The sequence below is a fragment of the Sus scrofa genome, chromosome 6, assembly GCF_000003025.6.
Source record: "Sus scrofa isolate TJ Tabasco breed Duroc chromosome 6, Sscrofa11.1, whole genome shotgun sequence".
Lineage (NCBI taxonomy): Eukaryota > Metazoa > Chordata > Mammalia > Artiodactyla > Suidae > Sus > Sus scrofa.
Genome location: NC_010448.4, coordinates 34,587,235 through 34,614,698, shown reverse-complemented (window position 1 = coordinate 34,614,698; position 27,464 = coordinate 34,587,235). Strand labels below are relative to the sequence as shown.

Sequence of the window (27,464 nt, the reverse complement as noted above, 5' to 3'; positions counted from 1 at the left end):
TCACTGTAGCACTGTGGGCTAATGATCTGGCTTGTCTCTGTGGTGGTGTTGGTTTGACCCATGGCCTGGTACAGTGGGTTAAGCATCCAGCTTTGCCGCAGCTGCAGCTTGGATTCAGTCCCTGGCCTGGGAACTTCCATGTGCCATGGTTGTGCTGAAAAAGAAAAAAAAAAAAAAAAAACTTACAGTATAAAAGAGTAGTGAAGAGTGATCACTCTTAAACCTTATGTGCTTATTACTTAGATCAGCTTCGTAGGATTTGCCATCGTCGACCTTTTTTCTTGCTTATTGATCCTTTTTCTGAAATTTTTAATAAAAGGATAGCACACTTTATACACGATGCCTTATCCTTTTTTTTTTTTTGGCTGTGCCCAGCACGGGGAAGTTCCCAGGCCAGAGATCAAACTGGCACCACGGCAGTGCCAGTGCCAGATCCTTAACCTCTAGGACACCAGGGAACTCCTGCTTTTTAAAAAATGTATTATTTTACAGGGCTTTTCCGTATCAGCACAGTCACAGTTCCTTTCGTCTGCTCACTGACTGCGTAGTTGTTCTTTGTCAGGATGTGTCCTGCTTTGTGTGGCACCTCTCTTGTGTCGCTCCCCGTCTTTTTCTGCTGCTGCGAAAAGTGCTTGGCGGACGTCTTTCTGTGCCTATGTTTTTCTTTACACTAATAAATTATTTGTAAGGGAGTTCCCGTCGTGGCGCAGTGGCTAACGAATCCGACTAGGAATCATGAGGTTGCAGGTTCGGTCCCTGGCCTTGCTCAGTGGGTTAACGATCCGGCGTTGCCGTGAGCTGTGGTGTAGCTTGCAGACACGGCTCGGATCCTGCATTGCTGTGGCTCTGGTGTAGGCTGGTGGCTACGGCTCCGATTGGACCCCTAGCCTGGGAACCTCCATATGCTGCGGGAGCGGCTCAAGAAAAGGCAAAAAGACAAATAAATAAATAAATAAATAAATAATAAATTATTTGTAGGAAGATTCTTGGAAGTGGAATTTCTGGGTCAGAGGCTATATGCAGAGAAAATTCTGTTGGAAATTTGCCTGATTACTCTTTAAAGAGCCTATATCTATTTCTGAGTTAACCATAGGGTTTAAAAATGCTTATTTCTTGGAGTTCCCATTGTGGCTCAGCGCGTTAAGAACCCAGCTAGTATCCTTAAGGAGGCCGGTTCGATCCCTGGCCTTGTTCAGTGGTACCAGGATCCAGCATTGCCATAAGGTGCAGCATAGGTTTCTGTGGCTGTGGTGTAGGCCGGCAGCTGCAGCTCCTATATGACCCCTAGCCTGGGAACTACATATGCCGCAGGTGGAGCCGTAAAAAGACAAAAAAAAACCCAAAAAAAACCCATATATATATATGTATATATACACACCCCCACCCCCCCATCAGTAGCATGCAGAAGTTCTTGGGCCAAAGATTGAACCCACACGGCAACTGTGACCAGAACCACAGCAGGGACAATGCCGGATCCTTAACCTGCTGAGCCTCGTATTTCTCCATATTTTTGTTATTTCTCATGTTTGCTTCCTTTGATGTGGTTTTCAGTAGTATAAACATTTTTCTTTCTCATGGAAGCAGTATGTGTTCATTCCAAGTGTCAGGAAAAGCGTGGAAATCACTGGTAATTCTACCACCCCTAGATGATGGCTATTAAGATGTTCATTCTGCTCTGTCCTCGTCAGTGTCCCTAGCCCAGAGCCTGCCTTCTGGGCTTAATGAGTGTGTGCTTGAGTGAATGACAGCCTCACACTGTCCATATTTGCCAGTGTGGATGGTCTCACCCTTCCTCGTAAAGCCTGGAAGGTGGTCTGTGTGTTCACCTGCCTGCATGGAAGCAGCAGGCAGGACTGCTCCTGGGCTGTGCAGAATAATCTGAAGGATGCTAGTCTCCCTGGTGGAGTGCCACCCACCAAAAGTGATTCTTTAAAATCCCACCGAGGAGTTCCCTTGCGATCCCGGTTAAGGATCCAGTGCTGTCACTGCAATGGCTCCTGTCACTGCTGTGGTGTGGGTGTGATCCCTGGCCTGGGAACTTATGCACACCATGGGCATGGCCAAAAAAAAAAAGAAGAAAAAGTTGAGATGTTGCCCCAGACTGTCTGTTACCTGTTTACAGTGGAGTGTTACTTGGTAACGGCCATAAGTGAGTGTCAGAAAATATGTAATATTGCTAGTGTTTCTATTCTATAATGAGTGCTTGGGTGCTGTTATTTATGCCTGCATGTTCTAGATTTTAGATTGAGGAGAAAATCCTTAATTACTTAGAGCATACTTTTATAGGTTGTTTTTAAATTAGAAAATTAGGAGTGTCCATCGTGGCTCAAGGGTGACGAACCTGGCTGATAACCACGAGGATACCGGTTCAGTTCCTGGCCTTGCTCAGTGGTTTAAGGATCTGGTGTTGCTGTGGCTGTGGTGTAGGCCAGCAGCCATGGCTCTGATTCGACCCCTAGCCTGGGAATGTTCACATGCTGTGGATGCAGCCCTAAAAAGCAAAAGATTAAAATTAAAATTTAAAAAATTGTTTATTACATATCTCCACTAAAGTTTGTAATTTAAGGACCAATTTATACTTAGAGACTGTTACGCTGTTGATGCTTAGAGCAATTACTAATGTAGGAATTCATTGAAAATATAATTTTCTTTTTCAGAAATATCCTGTATTACCCTACTTGGTTTTAGTATTGAAACAATTCTTATTACAGAGGGACCTTAATGAAGTATTTACAGGTGGGATTGGTTCTTACAGTCTCTTTTTAATGGCAGTCAGTTTCCTTCAGGTAAGTTACATACCATGCTAGTGTATGCTAAAAAATGTTTTTAAGTAAATCATTTGAGAGTCATTTTGGAAAAAATGTGTAAATCAGACTCTAATTGGAATTTTTTCCTTGATTATTTATGACTTTTCCTTTTAAACTGGATACCTTTTATAATTTAGCAAATATTTTTAAATCCCTAGGGGGGGAATTTTTTTTTTTCTTACTCCCATGTGTTCTAGTATTTTGAGACTTTACACTACAAATTTTAATATACAAAGGTACGGTGTGGTTTCCATAAGTGTAAAATAGTCATATAAATGCCAAAAATAAAAATGTCTTCTAAGCAGCTAATCCTATAAATTTAGCTGGAATTGAGACTTGCTATCTGGGTAAGATGAATTAGAAATCTTACTGTCATCAGCGAGTGTGTTTATGTGGCTCAGTGTGGCCACCTGCCCAACTCTGTTGGTGAGTCAGAATGACTCTCCTGATGATGTTGGACCAAGCCAGCCCTGTCAGCCTTATAGATTGTCCCTCACCAGTTCCATCCACACCCATGAGGCTCTAATGTTGTCTGTAACAGAAGTACTGTTACTGTTAGCTCGCTGTACCTCCATTGCCTATTGGCTGCTATACTAAACCGTTTTTATAATAGTGTTATTTATAGAAACCAGAATGTCATTTATTATCCTGACCTTGATAATAGAGAGAAAATCCAATATGATTTTTTTTCTTCTCATTTTAGTTACATCCCAGGGAAGATGCTTGCATCCCCAATACAAACTATGGTGTTCTCTTAATAGAATTTTTTGAATTATATGGACGACACTTCAATTATTTAAAGACTGGCATCCGGATAAAGGATGGTGGTTCCTATGTGGCCAAAGATGAAGTACAGAAAAATATGCTAGATGGCTACAGGCCATCAATGCTTTATATTGAAGATCCTTTACAACCAGGTATTGAATTTAGGTAAATCTGTGGGCATTCACAGAAAAGGGCATCGTCAGTCATCCTATTATGCTGTAACCTCTTTTCAGATGAAAAATCAAGGATTTACTTGTAATTGCAGTTATTCTTTTTTCATCAAAATGTTTTATAAACAAACACGTGAACAGAAACAAACGCACACACCGGAAAGACCTGCTGCACACTTTCCCGTGAGCTGGGACTCTTAAAGGCAGAGGAGAGAAGGTGTTTGTTATTTGGGTGGGTTTGGCATGTCCAGTTTGGTGTCCATTTTTCTTCTTTCTTGAGCCTTCACTGCTCCTGAGTCTATGCATTTGTCAGCTAGGGCTTTTAAGCGAGAATGCTGAGGTCCTTAGAGGCAGTAAGCATACTGATAGATCTCAGAACTCGTGAGAGAAAGGGCATCAAGAGACAGGTTTATTTTCCTTTTGGACCCCTTCTTTCCTCTTTAATTTTACATAGTCTCCCTGTGCTTTTCCCAGCTTTTACATTCATTGGCTCGAAAGTGAGCAGAAAATGTATTGCTTCTGTTCTTTTATGAAGCAGTGTTTGATTGTTTGTATCCTGGTTTTTATTGGCAGTATTTTTCCTGTATAATTATAAAGTATTTAGGTTCTGTGTTTTTGGACTTCAGTGGAAATGCCTTTAGTCATTTGCTTTAATGCACTGACTTTGAAAATGAGTAAAACAAAGGGAGTTAGGAGTAGGAGTTCACAATGTGGCTCAGTGGTAACAAAGCCGACTGGTACTGTGAGGAAGTGGGTTTGATTCCTGGCCTCGCTCAATGGGTTAAGGATCCGGCATTGCCATGAGCTATGGTGCAGGTTACAGACGAGGCTTGGATCCCCGATGGCTGTGGCTGAGGTGTAGGTCGGCAGCTGCAGCTCTAATTCAACCCCTAGCCTGGGAACTTCCATATTCCAAGGGTGTGGCCCTAAAAAGGCCCCCCCCCCAAAAAAAAAGAAAAAAAAAGGAAAAGAGTAGTTGCTTAGGAGCCATCGTATAAAGTAATTGTGTGTGTTTATTCATTGAGGAGTCTACTCTATGTAAAGGACACAAAGATTTTTTTCAGCAAGACAGCTTTTCAGGCGCTCATAATTTAGTGCAGGAGATATTTATAGAGCTAACAAGGAAAAAAATAGACATTTCTAATTTAGCTTGGTTTCACTCTTAGGAGAGAACAGGCAGTTACTTCCTTTATTTGCATGACTGGGTTTGGGATGGTCTCTCTTGGACCAGAAGATATGTAGGCAGTTTATATGCCAGCATAACATACTTATGCTTGATAAGCATGTTTAGAGCCTGGGGAGCTGGTGGCTCCCCGACGGGCAGCTCAGATTCTGAGCGCAGCTCTAGCAGGATAGTCATCGCCCTTGCTCTCCTGAACTTTCCGTTCATATGAAGTGACGGTGAATTTGACTGTCTTCTGTATGCATTTCTTTTAAAGGTAATGATGTTGGAAGGAGTTCCTATGGGGCCATGCAGGTGAAGCAGGCCTTCGATTATGCCTACGTGGTCTTGAGTCATGCTGTATCGCCCATAGCAAAGTACTATCCCAACAACGAAACGGAGAGGTAAAGTTTAACTAAAGTCTGCCCATTGGGGTCAGAATTGGTTGTGGCTTCTTATCTTCGAATTAACGTTACCTCCCCTCTTTTTTTAAAACACTTGCAGCATCTTAGGTAGAATCATTAGAGTAACGGATGAAGTTGCCACATACAGAGATTGGATATCAAAGCAGTGGGGCTTGCAGAATAGGCCTGAGCCTTCATGCAATGGTAAGCATTTCTCCTTGATCAATGCACTGGGTATTAGAGGCTTTGCTCTGTTGTGCGTGCTTAATGGGAAGAAACGTTTTCCAATCTTTTGCCACTCTTTCAGGAAATGGTGTTACCTTGATAGTAGATACTCAGCAGTTAGATAAATGTAATAATAATCTATCTGAAGAAAATGAAGCCCTTGGAAAATGTAGAAGTAAAACTTCGGAATCTCTTAGTAAACACTCTTCAAACTCTTCATCAGGTCCAGTGTCTTCCTCCTCTGCCACACAGTCCAGCTCTAGTGACGTTGTAAGTATGAAGGCATAGTTTGCTAAACCTAGACCCTTGGGAGCTGTGGTGTGGGGGGTGATTCTATCGAGAGTCCAAGGCTAACTCCTTTTCTTATTCGTCCCTGGAAAACTTTAATGATTGTACTTTTTCTCAGCATTGTATGAAAGTTTTCAAGCATACGGCAAAAGTGAAAGAATTTTAGTGAATATCCATACACAGCAGCACTAGATTCTACCATTAACATTTGACTGATTTATCACGTAGCTAGTCATCCATTCACCAGTTCACCTTGTCAGTTTTGCAGACATCAGCGCACTTCCCGCAAAGGACTGTCATGAGTTCATCGTTAACCAGAGTTCAGTGTTTGTCCAGCTTTTTCTTTTGATAGGCAGTTGACACATGCGGAAATCTTAATTATTCAATTAATAAATGTTAACAAATACATACACACGTGTAACCCAGAATCCTGACAAAAATAGGCTATTATACCATCACCCCAGAAAGTTCCCTCCTGCTATTTTCTAGTCGATTCCCAATCTCACTCTCAGAGGTAACCGCTGTTATGGTTTTTCTAACACCACAGATTAGTTTTATCTGTTTCAATAGTCATATAAGTGGCATATGTACTCTTCTGTTCACCATTTTAAATGTACAATTCAAGGTTTTGTTTTTTTTTTAAAGCATATTTACAAAATTATACAGCCTGATTCCAGGACATTTCCATCACCCCAAAAAGAAGCCTAGAGGCAGCCCCTGACAATTCCTGTCTCCCCCCGACACCCCCAATGCAATGGCAATCCCGGATCTTTCTGTCTTGTCCTGATTGAATTTTTAGTATCAGTTATACCTACAGTTACTTACCCTCATCAGGATGAATTCTGAGTTTACGTAAAATTTTGAGATCTAAACAGGCTTTATTGACTTCAGGTGTATGACCTAAAGTCATCGAAATATACAAGAGACAGTTTTATGTTGCTGACTGCCGTTTATCACAGTGGAGACACAAATCCTCAGATACCCACGTGCTGTTTGGGTACCTGAGGCAGAGCCGTGGAGGGCGGAGTGCTGAGCTAAAGGCACAGACGGGTGGAAGCAGAGAGGGACTGAGGATCTGTGTCTCCTAAGTGCTGGGCAGAGCGCAGCGAGGGCAAAGGGCAGACCCCGGGAGAGTAGCAGTCATGGCCCAGGCCGCCGGAGACAGGTGGGAAGCCCCCCGCCACACGCCGTGTTGGTTGGAGGAAACGCCGATTTGTCACCGCAGACTCTCAAAGGCTGCGTCCTTGGAAGTGATCGTTTCGTATTTGGTTGAAGACTTCGAATCAGGGACTGGCGTCTAGGTCTCCACTCTTTGCCATGCACTTTCCACTCTAGCACGGCTCCTTCGCTGTCAATAAAAATGCAAATAAACTTGGACCTCTGTGGAGCTCCTTCAAGGCCGATTAACAGGGTCAGGCGTGGGCAGTGGATTTGCCAGTGAACAGAAGCCCTCTGATACCATAAGCCACTTGAAATGTCTGGAGGAAAACTTAAGCAGTTAATTTTATAAATTGCTCGCTGTGCTTCCTTTAACTCCCAAATGTTTAAACTTAGTCCAACGAGTGCTTAGCTGATGTTGTTTTCCCTTCTTAATACTGGATATCTCCATCATTCCTGTGTCACGTTATGACTCGTGTGACTTGTGTTAGGATTCCGACGCGACGCCATGCAAAACCCCCAAACAGCTGCTCTGCCGTCCGACCCCTGGGAATCGAGTAGGGTCGCAGGATGTGTCCTTGGAATCCTCTCAGGCAGTGGGAAAAATGCAGAGCGCCCAGGCCACTAGCACCTCCAACAGCACCAACAAATCCCAGGTGTGTGGAACTTGTGTTTTTAGTTGTTAGGATTCAGTATAGAACTTTAGAGTTTTGTGTACACACACACACACGTATATACATACATACACATAGACACACACATATCACAGGTTTGAAGAAAGCTCTAGGATGAAGGACAAACGTATTTTGTTCTAGGAGATTCTAAAACATGACAGGTAACAGGATGTCCTGAGAGTCTTTGTGAGACACCAGTGTAACACACGGCTTTGTGCGCATCTAGTGACTCGTCCTTATAAGATGTCCCAGCCAACCCACCTCATTACAAAAAACATTTCTTCAGGCTATAAAAAGGTTTAGTTGTACTTGAAGTAAACACACATGAAGCTTTTGCACGATCTCATTGCAGTGCTGTGCACATCTGGGAATAACAGCCTTTTTAATTAATTTATAACAAAACAACCTTTTTTTTATATTTTAGTATTCAATACCGAGTTAGTTGCCTGGGTTGAAATGATCAGATAGCAGTCAGCCACAGTCAGCTGATTAGCTTTAGCTTTGACTTCAAAAGGCCACAGAGATACTCTATTGGAAGTTTCTCAGTTGCCTAAAATTTTATTAATCCTGAGCAATGAATCAGAATGAGAGGAAGAAGCCACTTCGTACGGGACTCTGGTCTGAGGCCATCCCACCCTTCCCAGTGCTTTGGGCACCCTGGGGAAGGCGCTTGCTGTAGAGACTGACTGTTAACGTCAGTCACCCCATGTCTGACTTGGTTATGTACACCAAACACAGACTTACTCCGAAAATGCAGTTTAAGTAGCAGGTGGTAGCAGGAAAGGAGTGCCCAGCCGTGATGACCCCGGGCTAGCAGCACACCTGCTTGTCCAAAGGCTTCTTCCAGTACTGCTGGTTATCATGTGCTGTGATGCTTGATAAATTCCTTAAGAAAAGCCTTCAATCCACGTACTCTGTTAAGATGGCAAGACTGCTTCTTAACAGAAGATGTGGTCTGTGTTTTTCAATATTTCCATAAAAAAAATAATGTAAAAGTTTTAAAGCCTAAGGAAATTAAGCCCTGTAGCATCATTTTCCTCTTGCTAGATAAGTCAGCGTATTCCTAGTTAGGAAAGCTGCCCGAGTCAGGTCGTAGCGAGGGCTCTGTTGAATCCACGGTACTAACGTCTTTCTGACCGCTTTCCTTCTCTGCAGCATGGATCAGCAAGGCTCTTTCGTTCTTCCAGCAAAGGCTTCCAAGGTACAACCCAAACAAGCCATGGTTCCTTGATGACAAACAAACAACATCAAGGCAAATCAAATAATCAGTATTACCATGGCAAAAAGAGGAAACACAAGAGGGACGCCCCCCTCTCAGACCTTTGTAGATAGTCGGCGTTGCACGATGGACTGTCTTCTGTGTGCAATGGTCTCATGCTCAGGACAGTTGGATAGGGACTCCTGGGAGACGTTCGGGAGCCTTACACTGTTCAGACGTTGATTTAGCAACTGCGTTTTTTCCCAGCTCGCCACGGAATGGATCATGAAGACGGACAACTGCAAAAACAAAAAGCAAGCAAAAAAGGGGAAAAAAAAAAAACAAAAAAAAAAAACAGGCTGCTCATTTGTTAAGTCATATGCTACAACAGGGTCATTTTAAGATTTAAAGCTTGAATGTAAAATAAATCTATTTCTCATTGGCTTTATGCAGAGTTATAGGGAATAGTATTCAGTGTGGGTAGGTATAGAAACAAGAAACATTTTCAGAGGATGGGGTGGGGAAGGAAAACACAGGTATCTTATAGGAAGTCCCGATTCCAAAGGGGAAAGTGATCTGTGCATGTTTCTTTCTTTCTTTCTTTTTTTTTTTTAATATTTTTGCATATATTTACCATTTTATTGTGTGTATATATAGATGACCATATAGGAAATTGATATTTGTAATAGTGGATTTGTTAATACTTTTTACATAACATTACTGTTTAAATTGTAAACAGATTTTTCTCAGGATTAGTTTGAAAAATAATCTGAATTGTCATCTTAACATCCATCTATAGGGAAGTGATTAGTTCTATTACTCAATTTGTTTCCTCAGCATTGAAATGACTTAATAGAACCCTTGTGACCTGCTGCAAAAATTTTCCTCTCTAAAGAAAAGGTTATGGTGGCAAATGACGTTTATTTTATTTTGTAAAAAAAGAAAAAAAAATATGTACTATGTACTTTTGTGTAAACACTGAAAAATCTCTAGTCATCTCTAAGAATTAACTTGCAACTGTTTTCTATAGTGCTGTCGTCTTGGGCAATGGGCAATTACATGACTTTGTGTTTGTTTCCTTTGCAGTCTTTTTTTTTTTTCCCCCCCAAACTCTTCCTCGTAGGAAAAAAAAAAGGCCGCCCGCGTCTGGTCCCATTCCCGTTGCAGTGAAACCTCGAGTTCCACAGCCTTTGCATGCTGGCTTCTCTAACCCTGTGTGCTGCGTGTGCTTGTTTTTCTCATCTCGTATTCTTTTTTAAAGTCATGCTTAACTACTGTGGGAGAGAATAACTGTAAACAGCTTTAATTAAATCATACTTATAAAAAACTATTTTCTTATACTCCACTTTATGCTTTTGGTATTGTTGATCTTTAAAAATTAAATGGTCTTTGATAATGGATCTATTTTGTATTGCCTTATTAAGACCAAATACTTCTTGTCATCCCATTCTTTATCCTCTCATTTCATGGAATTGTTATCGTTAATTAAAACTTTTTTAAACATTGGCTTGTTTCAATCATACTGTAAATTTTGATTGTGGTCAGCTTTGAGTGCAAAGGAGATGTATAATTCTGTTACTCATCACATGTCGAGTTTGAAACTCAGTTGGGAGTATTTAATAGAATGTAAGTGACGTTTGAAAATGTTTTCTAAGTGAATGCTCTTATGTTTAGCATCAGTGTGTGTGGCTCTGTTAATTCCAGCCATTTCTGAGATGAGATTCTTTTATATATATATATATATATATACATACATATATATATATACACACACACACACACACACACACACACATATAAAGTACTATACTTCTTTTAGGAATTTCTTTTATATGCATTTATGAAATACTGAAGACCAATCAGCCCATAAATGGACACTTAGTGCAACTTTTTATAGAGAAAATAATGCTAAAGTAAGACCAAAACTGATGTCATCATTGAAAGTAACAGTTTTCAATATGTTCGTATTTTAATTCACAACGGAAAAATGTGTTCCAAAACTGGAAATTCATAATACTTGTGTAAACTGTGGAAGATTTTAAATGTGATGTTATTTTGACAATGTTTTAAATTTTAGTCACATTTTATTCTGATCAGAATTTTTTATCAAGATGTTGAGCTTTTGTTTTTTGAAACTAGTTTGTCATAACATATTGTGCATAATCACAGTATTTATTTTCTAGGACTCTTGTGAATGTGTAGACTTATGTTTACTACTAAGGGAACAATTATTTATAAAATAATATTAAATCCAGTATTAGCTGCCTATCTCAGACACTTAATACTTGCAGAGAGATCCATGTTACATAACCACACTGAAGTTTTTGTTTTGTTTTGTTTTTGCAAAGAATCACCCTCATTGTTGAAAGTAAATGTACTCTTAGGGTGCAGATATTAGTGTTCCAATAAGCATGTGATTATATTAAGGTGGTGGTAGCGGGAAGATAATCTTGATTCCATTGGGAATCTTAGGTTTTCGTAAATTTATTGGGAAAATAGTTTTTCCTGTACTGCTGAAGTTTCTTTTTGGTAAACAGTATCTTTCTAAAAGAAAAAGCATGAAGGAGAAATTGAGGTGTGTACATTTCCTCAAATGACCAGCATTGTATTCGTGAATACTATGTATCTTGCAATGAACAGTGTGGAAGCTGTTCATTTTTCAATCTGAAGTAAAATACTTTCAAGAACTTTTAGTTTGCCTGCTCATTTGTTTTGTACATTTCATCTCTGTATTTGACTCCTGTCTTTTTTTCTTTTTTTGAGTTTTAATATTTTCTATAAGGATTTTGTGACTGTGTCAGAAACGTGCCATTTATATATTAGAGTCCATCCATATCCATGACTCATAACCTTCCTTTTCCAGTACTTGCAGAATGGAATCTTATAGGTTCTGCATCTATGGTGACATTTCTCTGGCGGTCATGTCTGTGTGCCTGGTTGGTGTGGAAGTGTTCTTCAGAAGTCATAATAAACATTTAAATACTGGTTTTTAGAGGTGCTGACGGGTCAAAGAGGTATCAGCACGCACGCTGAGTGCTTACGTTTGATGATAAAGATAAATGCATTTTTTTCCTCCAGTTTTAAGGTGTCCATGAAGGTGCCCAGTTTTTATTGTCTTTGATTTGTTTGGCAGTCTTGCGTGTGGCTTTCACGTCCACCTTTGATCTGTGGGATCTACTGGTTTTACATGGAGTTGCCCCCCTGCCCCCCACTGTCTTCCACAGTTGACCGCAGCATATTTTTGGTCCTGTTCTGAGTGTTTCGCCTTTATTTACATTTTGAGCCTCTTATTCATATTTAGGTTATTTGCTTTGGCTCCAAATATTCCTGGATAAAGTCTTCACGGAGCAAAATACATTGCAGTAGGGAGAGCATTTTTCATAGTCTTTTTCCTCTGGAGTCTTCTATCTCCGTGTGTGTCCATTTCATTCCTCCCCCCACCCCACCCCGTGCGATGGTAAGTGGACATTGTGTTTGCCTTACCCCGTGGACTGGTGTCTGGGGTTCTGATCTGTAGACGGGTCGTAAGAGTCTGACAGCTCTGAGCTACAGGGCCCTATTGCTGTGACGTGTACTCACTGCAAAGACATCCCCCACGACGAGAATGTAGTTTTCTAGGTTGCTCTATGGGAATCCTTGAGGTCACCATTATCAGGTACTGTTGATAAGTTTTGCTGCTATTTTTATTGTTGCTGACATTTCTTCTCAATTTTGATGTTAATCTAAAGTTTGAAACCCATCAGCTCCTTTACTTGCTACAAGCTGTTGATTTCTTCGTGTTTCAGTTACTAACTAGAAGTGTTGCTAGGACATTGGTTGCTTCTCAGTTACTCTGTCAAACGTTAAACGGTAAGGTGTAAAAATATCTCCAGGCTTGCTGTGATTAAATATGAAAATGTTAAAATTTAACAATCAGAAGAGTTTATGCTTAGGCGTTCCCGGGGTGGCTCAGTGGAAATGAACCCAACCGGTATCCATGAGGACGCGGGTTCAGTCCCTGGCTTCGCACAGTGGGCTGAGGATCTGGCATTGCCATGAGCTGTGGTGTATGTCCCAGATGCGGCTCGGATCCGACATTGCTGTGGCTGTGGTGTAGGCCAGCAGCTGTAGATCCCACTCGACCCCTAGCCTGGGAACTTCCATAAGCTGCAGGCACGATCCTAAAAAGCAAAAATAATAATTTATGCTTATCCATCAGTTCTTAACTCTCATTTGAACTGTTTGAATTAGTGGAAGGCAGCATTCTCATATTTTGTGAGCAAAGTATTCTATAAACGAGTTGATTAAACTTGAGTAGAAAAGGTAGATTTTGTACTTTTTACGCTGGTCGTCATCAGTGACAGAGCTCGTCCAGTGAGACACATGTAGAGAATGGTGTGCCCTTGACGTGGGAGCAGAGATAGTAGAAGCGGTTCCTGGGAGTGGGGTCCTGACCTTTTGCCTCAGTTTCTAAAGCCCAAGACTCTTTAACTACCTGCAATTTTGTCAGAACAGTTTTGGGCAGAATAAATGTTAAAGAACAAATTTTAATATGCTGCTTGATACGGAACATAACTAAGACACCAACCAGATTTTATTTATTTGCATGACTGGAAAACATAACCCAGAAGCCTTTTCCTTGACCATCTTCTTGTGAGCTATCTTGACTTTACACCTTAAGCAACTTTTTAAGTCAAAGACAATGAACTAAATATCTGTGTACATTGAATTTTGACAGAATTATTAACCAGAGGAATTGCTTATAAAGTCTGCTGATTTATTCGATATCCAGAGTTAAATATTTACTCAAGGACAGTTTTTAGCTAGTAAACTAATGTCATTTTACTCATGTCAGGTTGGGCTGTTTAGTTTGTTTCCCCCACCCCCACCCCAGAGTATTAGGCATTCACGTCTTCTACTTGAGTATGTGCCTTACTAAGTTTCGCCGAGCCCGTAGTCTCCTAGGCAGAAGGAGGTAACACTTCAGAGAGCGGCTGAACCAGACGATGAAGATAGGCACCCCCTTTGATGACTGTAAGCTCGAGGTGTCTCCTGGATTTGCTGAGAGAGACATTAGCCATAAGAACAGATGCTAAGAGGGAAGACAGGTGTTTTCTTGTTCTTCTTCTTTTGTGTACCTCAGCGAATGTGTTTATTGACATTTGCCCATCATCTTACTTTTGCCTTTTAAGTCCTTTTGGTTCCACGCAGTCGTGGCTGCTTTTCATTGCAACAGCCTCTTCGTGTCCTGATTAAAGGGAAGGTCTCCACTAAGCAAACAGTCTGGATGAATGTGTTTGGAGTGTTGTTTTCTCTTAAAGATGCTGTGGTAGTGAGAGGTTATGAAGTGAAGCAAGCTAGTCATTACCCTGCTGGTTGGGTGGGAGGAGCGAGGAAGAGAGAAGCCTAGGAGAAGCATTCCCTAAAGCCAGTAACTTGGGGAAATTTCATCCTTGTCTCTCATGGACGGGTCAGCTGTACCTTTTAAAGAGAATGAGATTTTTGGTTATCAGCCACATTTTTTGAGTTTCAATTTTATCTTCACCTTTCCGCTTGGGTTCTGTGCAACTCAGAGCTGTTCCCTGCATCATTTTACCATTACCTTTTATATTTGGTTGCAACGTATAGTATGTCTCTTTGTCCCTAAATCTCGGAAATTTAAGATCCCCTCTTTTCTGATTTTTACATATTGCAAAGTCCAGAGGCACTTTTTAAAACGTCTTTGGGAGTTCCTGTCACGGCGCAGCGGAAACGAATCCGACTGGGAACCATGAGGTTGCGGGTTCGATCCCCGGCCTCGCCCAGTGGGTTAAGGATCCTGCATTGCTGTGGCTGCGGCATAGGCTGGCAGCTGTAGCTCCAATTAGACCAAAAAAAGTCTTTTTGAAAATCTTGTACTCCTAAAACAATTCAAAGACTTGTTGCAAGTTTCGGAGTCTTCACTTTACATTCACTATTGAAAAACACGGGTTTACCTCCGAAAGTTAAGGGCGAAAAGCTAGGTGGCAGCCAGTCTAGTTTCTGGATACGCATGTGAAGGACCAAGATAAACATTTTTAGTGGCATATATGTAGATACATACGTTTAGCACTTTGATGAACCAGTGTTTATTTTTAACAACTTGTTTGTTTATTTCCTTCTTTGATTAGCATTGCCTTCTGTGTTAAGAAATGCGGACTCCTGCGAGGTGCTGGAGGTTTGAATCATCTTGAAAGCTTTCCAATCTTGTCTAGTTAACCGCTGCAGAGGCACTAAGGAATTTACAGAGAAAAGAGATTTGATACAAACGATTTATGAAATCTCCACATTTCCTGAGGTCCTGTCACTGGGCACCAGTTACCAATGCTGTGAATGAATTGCACCTGGAAGCTTTTTCTTTTTTTTTTTTTTAACACTAACGACGATTTCTTCAAAGATGTCAATTGTTTGCCTTGGAAAGTTTATAAATTGCATTTCTACGTGCATCTGCCCACAGTACTCACATTGGGTTTATTATTCATAACCTGCAATTTAATAAAGGCTTCGTGGTTTGATTTATCTTCAAAACCTCCGGTATGAGCCTTTGTGTAAAACTTGAATGGCTACTTAAAATTTTTTTTATTTAAATTTTTTTTTGGTTTTTTTAGGGCCTCACCCACAGCACATGGAGGTTCCCAGGCAAGGGGTAGAATCGGAGCTGAAGCTGCCATCCTACACCACAGCCACAGAAACTGGATCCGAGCTGCGTCTGCGACCTACACCACAGCACACGGCAACCCCGGATCCTTGACCCACCGAGCGAGGCCAGGGATCGAACCTCCGACCTCACGGATGCTGGTCAGGTTCATTTCCGCTGAGCCATGATGGGAACTCCTAAAAGTTTAGTTTTAATCTTGTAATTCTAAGGACAGCCCTTATTTAGACTAAGAGGTTTTCTTGTACCTATATGGATACCATTTCGGGAGGTTTTCATCTTTTTTTTTTTTAAGGGCCGCACCTGCGGCATATGGAAGTTCCCAGGCCAGGGGTTGAATCTGAGCTGCAGCTGTAGGCCTACGCCACAGCCACAGCAATGCGGGAACCAAGCCTCTTCTGTGACTTACACCACAGCTCATGGCAACATCGTGTCTCCAAACCACTGAGCAAGGCTGTGGTTTGAACCCACATCCTCATGGATACTAGTTGGGTTTGTAACCCACTGAGCCACAACAGGCACTCCCCTTTCTTTGGGGTGGAGTTCATCCTTTTTAATGCCGGCAGTGGAGTGGGAGAAGCTTTAAGATGCTTCCCCTGCCCGCCTCCTGCCCATATCCTGGCCAAAGATAGCCTTTTGGCCTCCCCACAGCCATTGCAAGCCTGGAAACTGACTCCCTAGAATTTGGCTATTCCCAAGTATCAGCCCCGTTTTATTCTTTGCTTTAATATAAGGGGTTGTGCTCTCTGTACCGAGAAATTGCTCAGTGGGACAGACACAGACTCTAACAGTAGAGTCATGAAAGTGTTTGATTTTCCAAAGAACAGAGAAACAGGGTTAATAAGTGCAGCTCAAACATGTTTTCAGGATTCTGCTCACCTAGGGGGTAGACCTGGCAGTTCCATGGCACGGACCAGTGGTGCTTGCCTGGAACCCAACTGAATGATGGTGGGGAAAATCCCTGGGTAGTTTGCTTCGGGATAATTACAAGCTTGGTTTCGGTGAAAAGCAGCTCAGCCGTCTGTAGACAACTAGCTGGTAAAACCAGACTGCCCACTCCAGCCTGATTTCTTCCGTTCACCTCTTATGTGTGTACTGGAAATGCTCCCTTAAAAAAGCAAAAAAGCATAACCCTGTCAACTAGCATGTCGGAAACGTCTCAAATGGTAAATGAGAAAATAAACAATACACAGGACAGCTTTGGCCAGCTCCCCAAACAGTGAATTTACTTAATTTCTCACCTACTATGTGAATGTATGCTCCATTGTACATACAATATGTAAATATCCGCATAAAAGGAGCTTGTGACCCTTCACCCCCTTAGTCCCATTGAGCTCCCTAAAGCTAGCGCCTTTAATATTTGGGGATGTCTACTTCTAGATTTTAGAAAATGCATTTTCATACAGAAACATCTGCACAAATATAATTTCAGAGGGGTCTTTCCCCCTTTTACCTAAGTGGAATCATTCTGGAGTGTTCTGCAGATCCCTTCCCGTATGGAGGGATCTTTCCACGTCAGTGCACCTGCAGATCTGCCTCATTTCCTTCTTAGGATGCCGACTTCTGCTTTCAAGGAGCTTTGGTAAATTCACAGGTCCGATACCCCAAGGCTCTTAGACGCTCGTAAGTGCTTATGAAATGTTCAGCACTTTTGAGCTCAACTTGAATAGTTTTCTAAAGTATTACTATCTGATGGCACTCTCCTTCCGCACTTTTATGAGAAAAAAGTTTCCCTCGGTTTTATCTTCTTTTAGGAGAATTTTCACGAGTGACTTTTGGATATTTGTGCTAGGATCTAATGTTCTAAATGCAACATGGTCATCTGAAACTATGCCCTGCTTTTTCTGTATTTCCACTTGAAAAAAATAACCTTGGCAAAACTGAGGAAAAAATATTAGTTGGAATTCCCATTGTGACTCAGGGGAGTTAAGAGCCCAACTGGTATCCATGAGGATGCAGGTTCAATCCCTGGCCTTGCTCAGTGTGTTAAGGATTGGGCGTTGCTGTGGCTGTGGTGTAGGCTGGCAGTTGTGGCTCTGATTGGACCCCTAGCCTGGGAACCTCCATATGGCACAGGTGTGGCCCTAAAACAGAGAAAAAATTAGTTGTATTGATCACGTTCTACCACCTGCCCTTTCACTTAATCTTTTAAGACCCTTCAATAACTGCAGCAGCAGCAGCTGTAAAATTATGTCTAAAAATTAGTTATCATCTGTCTTAAAGTAGAGAGAATCATAGTGAGCAAAGAGAACTCTGGTGAGAAAAAGAACCCAGCTATTTGGGTCAAGAGAAGGCAGAGAACTGCCTTGGATTTTATTGAAAAAAATCCCCTGGAAAAAATTTATTGGAAAAAGAGGATGAATGGTAGCTGTGGGAAATTCCAGACAGTGATCTCCCTAATTTTTAGGAGCTATCATTTAAGGAGATATTTTCTTTGAAATCACTTTATCAGGCTTTTGTGTGGATGTAGAATTTCTGCTGTGATCTCTGTTCATTAGCGCTCAGTAAAGTCTGTGATGAGATGTCCTATGTTTACCATGCTAGCTTAGGAAGGCAACAGCTTTGACTTTTAAATTGGGACTATTTTTCACTTTGTAAGAAAAATGCACTCAGATCCCACGTTGCTGTGGCTGTGGCGTAGGCCGGTGGCTACAGCTCTGATTGGACCCCTAGCCTGGGAACCTCCATATGCCGCGGGTGCAGCCCTAAAAAGACAAAAAAAAAAAAAAAAAAGCTTTATGCTTCTTGCTTGTCTAAGAAAACCATTTCAAAACAGTGATGAAATAAAAATTTACATTTTAAGACAAGAGAAGAACAATTTAGACAAACATCTCTGCCTGTTTGGCCTCCTGCCTCCCACTGAGTATGTGTTGTATCTCTGCCTTATGTGCCAACAAGATCTCCCCAATGGCAGAAACACCTGCTCCACCGTAAAGATCAATTTTTTGTCCTGCTGCTGTCAACTATGTAACTCCTTAGAGGATAATATTTTTTTTTCTCAACTCTTGCCATGAGGAGCTGACATCTTTCTTTGGTGAACTTTGTGTGCAATGCCAACATACCATTTCCCTTAAAGACAATGATGGGTACAGAACGGACTGGTCAGATGACCTGGGGCGAGCACTAGGCTAATAGAAGTTCTTAAATACTTACCAGCTGAATCATGTTACTAGTTATAGTACTTATATCCTGCCTATTTTACAAGATTATTGTTTCTTGTGCTGCCACGTATGTGACGGAGCCCCAGATAAAGGTCATGATGATCCGACACCTGGAAACAATGGCTCGATGAGTGTAAGAGGGTAACTCCAGATGTGCGAAAAAGCAGCGAGCGAGAACCATTTCCTGGATCGTAACACTAGTAGCAACAGGCTGTCCAGACGCTTCTGGCTGCTGGGAGCAGTGCCCATCAGTGAACTCCTCGCCTGACCTGGGAATGAGCATTCTTGGTGCCGTGGAACAAACTGGTCCCAAACGGCCCCCCTTGCCGTGGTCAAAATTAAGACCTAAAGGCGGAGTTCCCGTCGTGGCGCAGTGGTTAACGAATCCGACTAGGAACCATGAGGTTGCGGGTTCGATCCCTGCCCTTGCTCAGTGGGTTAACGATCCGGCGTTGCCGTGAGCTGTGGTGTAGGTCGCAGACGCGGCTTGGATCCTGCGTTGCTGTGGCTCTGGCGTAGGCTGGCAGCTATAGCTCCAATTCGACCCCTAGCCTGGGAACCTCCATATGCCGCGAGAGCGGCCCACGAAATAGCAAAAAGACAAAAAAAAAAAAAAAAAAAAAAAGACCTAAAGGCAAGGGATTGTAAATAAGGGATGCCGCCCACCATCCAGTCATCAGCCACTGATGCTGGTGACCTGCCCTACCTGTCTACAGGGGTTCGAGGGGACCATCAGGATGAGGCCCTGGGTGCTCAGGAAAAGCTGAGAGACTAGCCCTCAGATGGGTATTTTCAGGAGAAAATATGATGAACACAGGTTCTGGCCTCTTCCCCAGACTTAGAAAACCATGAACTGCGGTGTCTGTTCCTCCCAGCGAGCAGCAACCGCCTACCCAGATGTGGGCTTGATTCCACCTCGCTCGCTCCGTGGCCAAACTTAAATATATACTCGTGTCTCCCCCTTAGCTCTTCAGAACTGTTCTCAGAGCTCCCCGACTGTCTCCTGGGTTCTAAGTCTCAGTCTGGCTCCAATAAAACTAACCACTTTTATCTTAGATCGACCATTACTTTCCTTGTCAACAATCCAAACGAAAATGCAAAATAATCGCTTTGGGAAATAGCATGCATTTGTGTTACATGTGCGTTTATAAGGCAGTAAGCAACCCAGATTTGAAAACACAGGATGAAAACGTTTTTGAGAAACCCATGAGAGCTAGACACGTCGATGTTTAACGCCAATATTAAAATGAAAGGAGAGGCTTAAAAGTATCAAGTGGCTGGAGTTCCCGTCGTGGCGCAGTGGTTAACAAATCTGACTAGGAACCGTGAGGTTGCGGGTTCGGTCCCTGCCCTTGCTCAGTGGGTTAAGGATCCGGCGTTGCCTGAGCTGTGGTGTAGGTTGCAGACGCAGCGTGGATCCCACGTTGCGGCTGCAGCTCCGATTAGACCCCTAGCCTGGGAACCTCCATATGCCAGGGGATCGGCCTAGGAAAAGGCAAAAGACGAAAAAAAAGAAAAAAGTATCAAGTGGCTTTGTATCCCCATATCCCTGTGCAGAGGAGCTATTGCTCAATTTGGGTTGCAAACCACTTTGGCACTCGAATCCCTCAGCAGGTATCTTCTGGAATGTGGTTTTGTGCAAGCACTCAAAATAGTCGAAAGGTGATTAAGTCATGTATCTTTGTTTTTTAAAATCCGATTCAAGAAAGCGGTGCTTTCACATAAATAGGCAAATTATCTCCACAGGAGAAGCTGAGTGAAGGGGAAAAGGTGACAGAACAGCCTGTGGAGAGAGGGATGTGTCAGGTGGCCAGGCCTGCGTGAGGGGACCCTGGGGAGCTGGGCCCTGCCGAGAAAGGGAAAGGCAGGTGAACAGGGGCAGAGCGGCAGTGTGGTTGTCATTTAAACCAGTAGTTCTAGGGAGTTCCCATTGTGACTGAACCCAACTAGCATCCATGAGGACGCAGGTTCGATCCCTGGCCTTGCTCAGTGGGTTAAGCATCTGGCATTGCCGTGAGCTGTGGTGTAGGTCACAGATGGAGCTCAGATCTGACATTGTTGTGGCTGTGGTGTAGGCCAGCAGCTGCAGCTCCGATTCAACCCCCAGCCTGGGAACCTCCATGTGCTGCACCTTCGGCCCTAAAACAAAACAAAATCGAAACAAAACCAAAACAAAACAAAATGAAAACCAACAAAAAGTTTTTCTCCCATTCCTTCCCTCTTCTTTCTTCCTCTCCACTTATGACTGTTAGTGGGAGGTTTTTTGGGGGCGTGGGGGTGGAGCGTTTACCTCCGTGTCTCTAAATAATACTCTTCTAATGCCACTTCTCTATTTTCTTGTTCTTGAAATTATGTGTTGACTTCCTACCACCCCTAGATCTGTGCATCCCAACAGTCAGATTGAATTTTGCTTCGCACAATATACAGTGGTTACATTATTGCCACTGTGTAGATGCTGCTCTTACTCATTGCACTCTGTGATAATAGGACTCCTTTCCTTTTTTTTCCCCTTTCTTTTCTTTCTTTCTTTCTTTCTTCCTTTTTTTTTTTTTTTTTTTTTTTGCCTTTTAAGGCCTCACTCACAGCATATGAAGGTTCCCAGCTTAGGGGTTGAATCAGAGCTGCAGTCGCTGGCCTACACCACAGCCACAGCCAAGCCAGCTCCTTAACCCATTGAGCGAGGCCAGGGATCGAACCCACATCGTCATGGATCCTAGTTGGGTTCGTTAACATTTCTTCATCACTTCCCATGATGCTGAGCCACGACGGGAACGCCTCCTTTCCTTTTTCTGCACAAGTTTTTTCCCCCCTTGGCTTGTTTTTAGTTTTCCATGTTAATTCGCCCTAAACTCTGCCAATTTTCTAAGCCTCTCCAAATCTCAGGTGCATCAGAGGCATCTCTTCTGGAGCTTCTGGCCAGCCGTGGCCTTGCACACATCACCCTGGACTGTCTGTCCCACCTCCACCTGGACGTGACCTTTGCCTATCCCAGGCTGCAACTCCTGTTCTCCTGGTCCTCTATTTCCCTTTTTGACTCTCCTTTCATTAGCGCCCAGCCCCCAGTAGCTTCCTGGGAAAGTGTGCCCAGGTGGTAAACATCTGAAAATGTCTTTGTTCTTTTTTTAATGATGATTTTTATTTTTTTCATTATAGTTGGGTTACAGTGTTCTGTCAATTTCCAACTAAACAGTCTTTGTTCTTTATTTATGCTCAACTGATAGTTTGGCTGGATATAGAATTCTGGGTTGGAAAACAGTTTTTCTTCAGAATTTGAAAACATTCCTTCATCCCTTCCCCTAATGCTGTGAGAAGGCTTGGTAGTAACATTTTTGCCCCCTCCTCTATCTCAAAAAGTCTCTTTTGTCCCCAGTGGTCTGAAATTTCTCTGCGAGTGAAATGAGGTGGTTCTGTTTCTGTCTGTTGTACTGTGCATTCGATGATACAGGCCCTTCCAGTCTGGTACTGCATGGCCTTTAGTACTGGGAAATCTTGTATTCTTTTTTTTCTTCCTCCTTTCTGTTTGTTCAGGAACTCCATAATTATTCAAATATTGGGTCTCCTGGACTGATGTCTCCCTTTCTTAACTCTCTTCTTCTCTATTTTCCATCTCTGACTTTTTATTCAACTTTATCTGTTGCCTTTTTTTTTTTTTTTATGCTTTTTAGGGCCGCATCCGTGGTATATGGAGATTCCCAGGCTAGGAGTTGAATCAGAGCTGCAGCTGCCAGTCTACACCACAGACACAGCCACGCAGGATCCAAGCCGCGTCTGCGACCTACACCACTGCTCATGGCAACACCAAATCCTTAACCCACTGAGCCTTTGTCTTCATGGATACTAGTGGGGTTTGCTACCCCTGAGCCACAACAGAAACTCCCTCTCTTGGCTTTTTTTTGTTTGTTTTTGTTTTTTTGTTTTGTCTTTTTTTGCTATTTCTTGGGCCGCTCCCGCGACATATGGAGCTTCCCAGGCTAGGGGTCCAATCAGAGCTGTAGCTGCCGGCCTACACCAGAGCCACAGCAACGTGGGATCCGAGCTGTGTCTGCAACCTACACCACAGCTCATGGCAATGCCGGATCGTTAACCCACTGAGCAAGGGCAGGGACTGAACCCGCAACCTCACGGTTCCTAGTTGGATTCGTTAACCACTGCGCCACCACGGGAACTCCCCTCTCTTGGCTTTTCGCTTTTGCTCTCATGTTTTTTGGTTGAGATTTTTTTTTCTTTTTGCCCTCAGATGCTCCTTGTCAAAAAAAATAGTGTCCTATTTGATTTTATGGTTACAATGTAGTTTTGAATCTCTGAAGATAGGAATGACATAGTTTTTGTCCACCTGCCTAGTCTCTGTGACCTTCCTCCCCGCCTTTTGTTGTCTTGGACTCTTATTTTGGGTGAGAGGCTTTCCTCAGAGTCCTGGTATTTTCTGGTTGCCTGCACATGTGTAAGAATGAGGCCCAACAAGCTCGTGGGACGATCTGGACTCAGCGTGGCAGCCAGCTGTGCTTCTCTCAGGGTGATTAGGCTTGATGGTGGTGAGGAGAGCAGAGAATACCTCCAGCCTGGGAGTAAGAGTCTAGCTGCCAGCATCCTGGGAGCTGAGTGCAGAAGAGGCTGGCTTGGGGGTCAGGGTGGGGGGTATGTCTCAGCTTCCCAAATAAATTTGCCTTTGAAATTTCTCTTTTCTCGCAGCTGGGCTTGGTGTGGTCTAATTCAGAGACTCTATTTTAGCTTTCCCAGAGAAAAACCCTGCAGACTTCTGCTTGGGTCAGGAGCGGGTGGTGGTGGTGGTCAGGGTGGTGGAGTGACTGGCCCTCCCCCCGTTTTTTTCTTTTTTTAGGGCTGCACCTGTAGCAAGCGGCAGTTCCAGGTTAGGGGTCCAATTGGAGCTACAGCTGCCAGACTACACCACAGCCACTGAAACACAGGATCCTAGCTGCACCTGCAACCCATACCACAGCTCATGGCAATGCCAGATACTTAACCCACTGAGTGAGGCCAAGGATCAAACCTGAATCCTCATGGATGCTAATTGGGTTCGTTACCACTGAGCTACAGGGGGAACTCCTGTGATTGGCACTTTTACCTACTTAGGTTTTCAACTCACCACCTTTGCTTGAGCTCTACCCTACTTCCTGAGATACGTAGCACTTCCACCTTCCAAGACTTTGGAGCCTACTCTAGCATCATTGGGACTAAGTCCTCGTTTTCCCACCTGCCAGCGGAAGATTCAGTTTCTCATGTCTGCCAAGTTGTACCACTGGTCCACTTGTTTTCCAAATTCGTACTGTTTACTTTTCCCCTGTTTCTCCATTCTTTTTCTTTCTTTCTTTCTTTTTTGCTTTTTAGGGCTGCACTGGGGCATATGGAGTTTCCCAGGCTCGGGGTCGAATTGGGGCCACTGCTCCCAGCCACAGCCACAGCCACACAGGATCTGAGCTGCATCTGTGATCTACACCACAGCTCACGGCAACACAGGATCCTTAATCCACTGAGTGAGGCCAGGGATTGGAACCTGCATCCTCATGGATGCCAGTCAGATTCGTTAACTGCTGAGCCACAACAGGAACTCCAGTTTCTCCATTTTGTGGGCCTTATAAAGAATCCTTTGGAGTTCCCTCATGGCACAGCAGGTTAAGGATCTGGCATGGTCACTGCTGTGGTGTGCGTTTGATCCCTGGCCTGGGGAACTTCTACAGGCCATGGGCGTGGCCACACACACCAAAACATCCTTTCCAGGTGCTGTTTTAGTGGGTTTAAGGAGGCAGCAGGAGTAGATGACGGGTTCAATCCACCTTATTTTCTGACTTACAGCACTGCCTAAGTTTAAGGGGTACAGCACAATGATGTGATCTGGCCAGTCTTGTGAAATTGCCAGGGAGGAGGGTGTCAAAAGAGTATATCCCAAGCCTCGAGAGTCAGAGATCCCAGGGAGTGGCATCCAGGAGAGGCTAGGTTGCCAGTCCTTCATATCTTTGTATTGTTTCATTTTTTTATCAGTGAAACACATACCCCCTGTCTAATGAATGATCAGTAGCTGCACAGCCAGTCCACGGGGTCTCAGGGGGCATCTGTCCATGGCAAGTGCTACTGGAGGGAGTGAGGGCGAGGGGTAAGTGCCAAGGGCCATCTGGCGGGGAACGCTAACGCTGCTCCACGGAGTGATGGGTGGAGCAGTTGTCCCGGCACAGAAACGACAAGCACCGACCTCAGGAAGCGTGCATGCTCTCCTCCCTGGCCTGCTCCAGAGATGGGCTGAGTTTGCTCCGACAAACGCATCATAGCTTCTGTAGTAGCGACTGATTTTAGGTTTGCGAATCTTCTTCTCGCTCCACAAGTGAAACAAGGCCCCTGCACTGTCGCCTACCACAGAAATGCATTCAGGCCACATGTGCTGATGCTTTTCCAGTGGCAGATGCTCATCCACGTGGAGAACGCTGAGATAGTGAGACAGATGTGCGCTGGAGGTTTTCAACACAGTGGATAATTAAAACCAGAAACATCCTAGATGTGGGCATTTGGAGAACGCTCACCTGGATAGAAACATTCAACTTTTTTTTTTTTTTTTTTTTTTTTGGCTGTGCCTGGGGCCTGCAGAAGTTCCAGGGGCAGGGATTGAACCTGCGCCACCAAAGCAACCTGAGCCATAGCAGTGACAATGCTGGGTTTTTAACCTACTGGGTTTAACCTACTGGGTTTTTAAGCCACCGGGGACTTCTGATAACCAATATTTTTTTCAAACTTTTTTTTCCCCCATGGCTGCACGTGCAGCATATGGAAGTTCCTAGGTCAGGGACTGAATCTGAGCTGCAGCTGCAAGCTATGCCACAGCTGTGGCAATGCCAGATCCTTGAACCCACTGTTGTGGGCAGGGATTGAACCTGAGCCTCCACAGTGACCCAAACCACTGCATTCGGGTTCTTAACCCACTGTGCCAGAAGGGAACTCCTGACATTAAATTTTAACTGCAGTCATTCCGTGTGGATTTGGTTTCGTAGGCAGACATCTTCACCCCCAAATTACTAAAATATCTTCTTTTATAAGGTTTGTTTTCATACACAGAGATCTCAAATCTATTGGTGGCCTGTTGTTTTCCCTCAGGGGTAGCCAATTCATTCAACAGGGTGTAATCGAAGAAGCCGTTCCTTCCCTTTCTGATTTTAAGTACCATCACGAAACTCACATAGGTTTTTTTTCAGGGCCGAACCCATGGCATATGGAAGTTCCCAGGCTAGGGGTCTAATCAGAGCTACAACTGCCAGCCTATGCCACAGCCGCAGCAACAGGGTATCTGAGCTGTGTCTTCGACCTACACCACAGCTCACAGCAATGCCAGATCCTTAACCCACAAAGAGAGGGCAGGGATCAAACCTGCATCCTCATGGATCCTAGTTGGATTCGTTTCCGCTGCGCCATGTCGGGAACTCCCACATAAGCTTCCCCCCCCCCAATTCTTATTCTTTTTTCTTTTTAGGTGCACCTATGACAGATGGAGGTTCCCAGGATAGTGGTCAAAACAGAGCTACAGCTGCCAGCCTATGCCACGGCCACAACAACGGGGATCCTAGCCTTGTCTGTGACCTACACCACAGCTCACGGCAGCACCAGATCCTTAACCCACCGAGTGAGGCCAGGGATTGAACCCACTTCCTCATGGATAACCAGTTGTGTTCATTTCTGTGGAGGTCTCACAATGGGAACTCCATGCGGGTTTTTTCATACCGCATATTTGTAGACCCATCCCAGGAGCAGAATCTCGGAGAGAAGGATCCAGCTGCATTTGGAGACCGGTGCCCTCGGGCCTTGCTCCCCAGGCTGCCCTGAGGACCAGCAGCATGGGCATCACCTGGGAGTTGGGTGGAAGGTAAAACTCCTGGTAGCCACGCCAGAGCTGCTGCATAGAAACTCGAGGTGGGGCCCAGCAGTGTGTGTTTTTTCACCAGGCCTCGGGGTGATCCAGCGGTGATCTGGCTACAGTTTGAGAGTCACTGAGGACTGAGTATGGGATGGGGCGACTGCCACTGAGGTGACCACAGCACTCATGGGGCCATCCTGGCAATGAATGGCAGGCACTGATGCAAGCATCCTGCCTCACTCTCTCCAGCTCTGCTTTCTGGTCTGCTGCCAAGAGGCTTGGTCATAGAGTTGCACCAAGATGACACATACATGACAGGGTGGGAAGTCATAGCATCGCTCCCCCCCCACCCCCCACAAAGGGCTGAAGGCTTCTAGTGCACTGTGTGGAGAGACCAGCAGAGAGGGAAAGAGCTGAGCTGCAAGCCAGAGCCGGGCCATCCCTTGCCCAGGGCAAAATGTCCCTCTCCTGGGCTGACCTGGGCCAGCAGAACACACTGTCACCGTCACTGCCACAGGGCAGAGGCACCTGCTGTTCTTGAGGCCTTGGGGCAAACAGGTGGGTCTCCTCAGCTTCTGGGTGGTTGAGTGGGAGGAGCTGCAGGAGGTAGGCGGGGCACAGTTCCCAAGGCAGCTCTGTTAAGGGTTAGGTGTGCCCACCCACTGGAGGCTGCAGTGCTTTCTTTCTCTCCTTTCCTTCTCTCCTTCCTTCCTTTCTTCCGCTTTTTATTGCCCAATCTTTGGCATATGGAGGTTCCAGCCTAGGGGTCGAATTGGTGCTACAGCTGCCCGTCTACACCACAGCCACAGCAACGCCAGATCCGAGCTGTGCCTGTGATCTACACCACAGCTCACAGCAATGCCGGATCCTTAACCCAGTGAGTGAGGCCAGGGGTGGAACCTGCGGCCTCAAGGATACTAATCGGGTTTGTTATTGCTGAGCCACGAA

The 27,464-nt window shown here is 44.1% G+C and overlaps 1 protein-coding gene across 3 annotated transcripts in view; it reads left to right on the top strand.

Moving 5' to 3' along the window:
* PAPD5 (poly(A) RNA polymerase D5, non-canonical) overlaps window positions 1-11,542 on the top strand; it is a 66,623-nt gene extending 55,081 nt beyond the window's left edge. The window contains exons 6-12 of one of the 3 annotated variants that reach the window (XM_021094215.1): window positions 2,658-2,786; window positions 3,511-3,724; window positions 5,182-5,308; window positions 5,409-5,512; window positions 5,616-5,803; window positions 7,471-7,635; window positions 8,809-11,542. In XM_021094215.1, coding sequence (XP_020949874.1) covers window positions 2,658-2,786; window positions 3,511-3,724; window positions 5,182-5,308; window positions 5,409-5,512; window positions 5,616-5,803; window positions 7,471-7,635; window positions 8,809-8,985 — 1,104 coding nt within the window. In that variant the 3' untranslated portion in view covers window positions 8,986-11,542. The remainder of the gene's footprint in view (window positions 1-2,657; window positions 2,787-3,510; window positions 3,725-5,181; window positions 5,309-5,408; window positions 5,513-5,615; window positions 5,804-7,470; window positions 7,636-8,808) is intronic. The other 2 variants (XM_021094216.1, XM_021094217.1) reach the window with 2 other exon arrangements.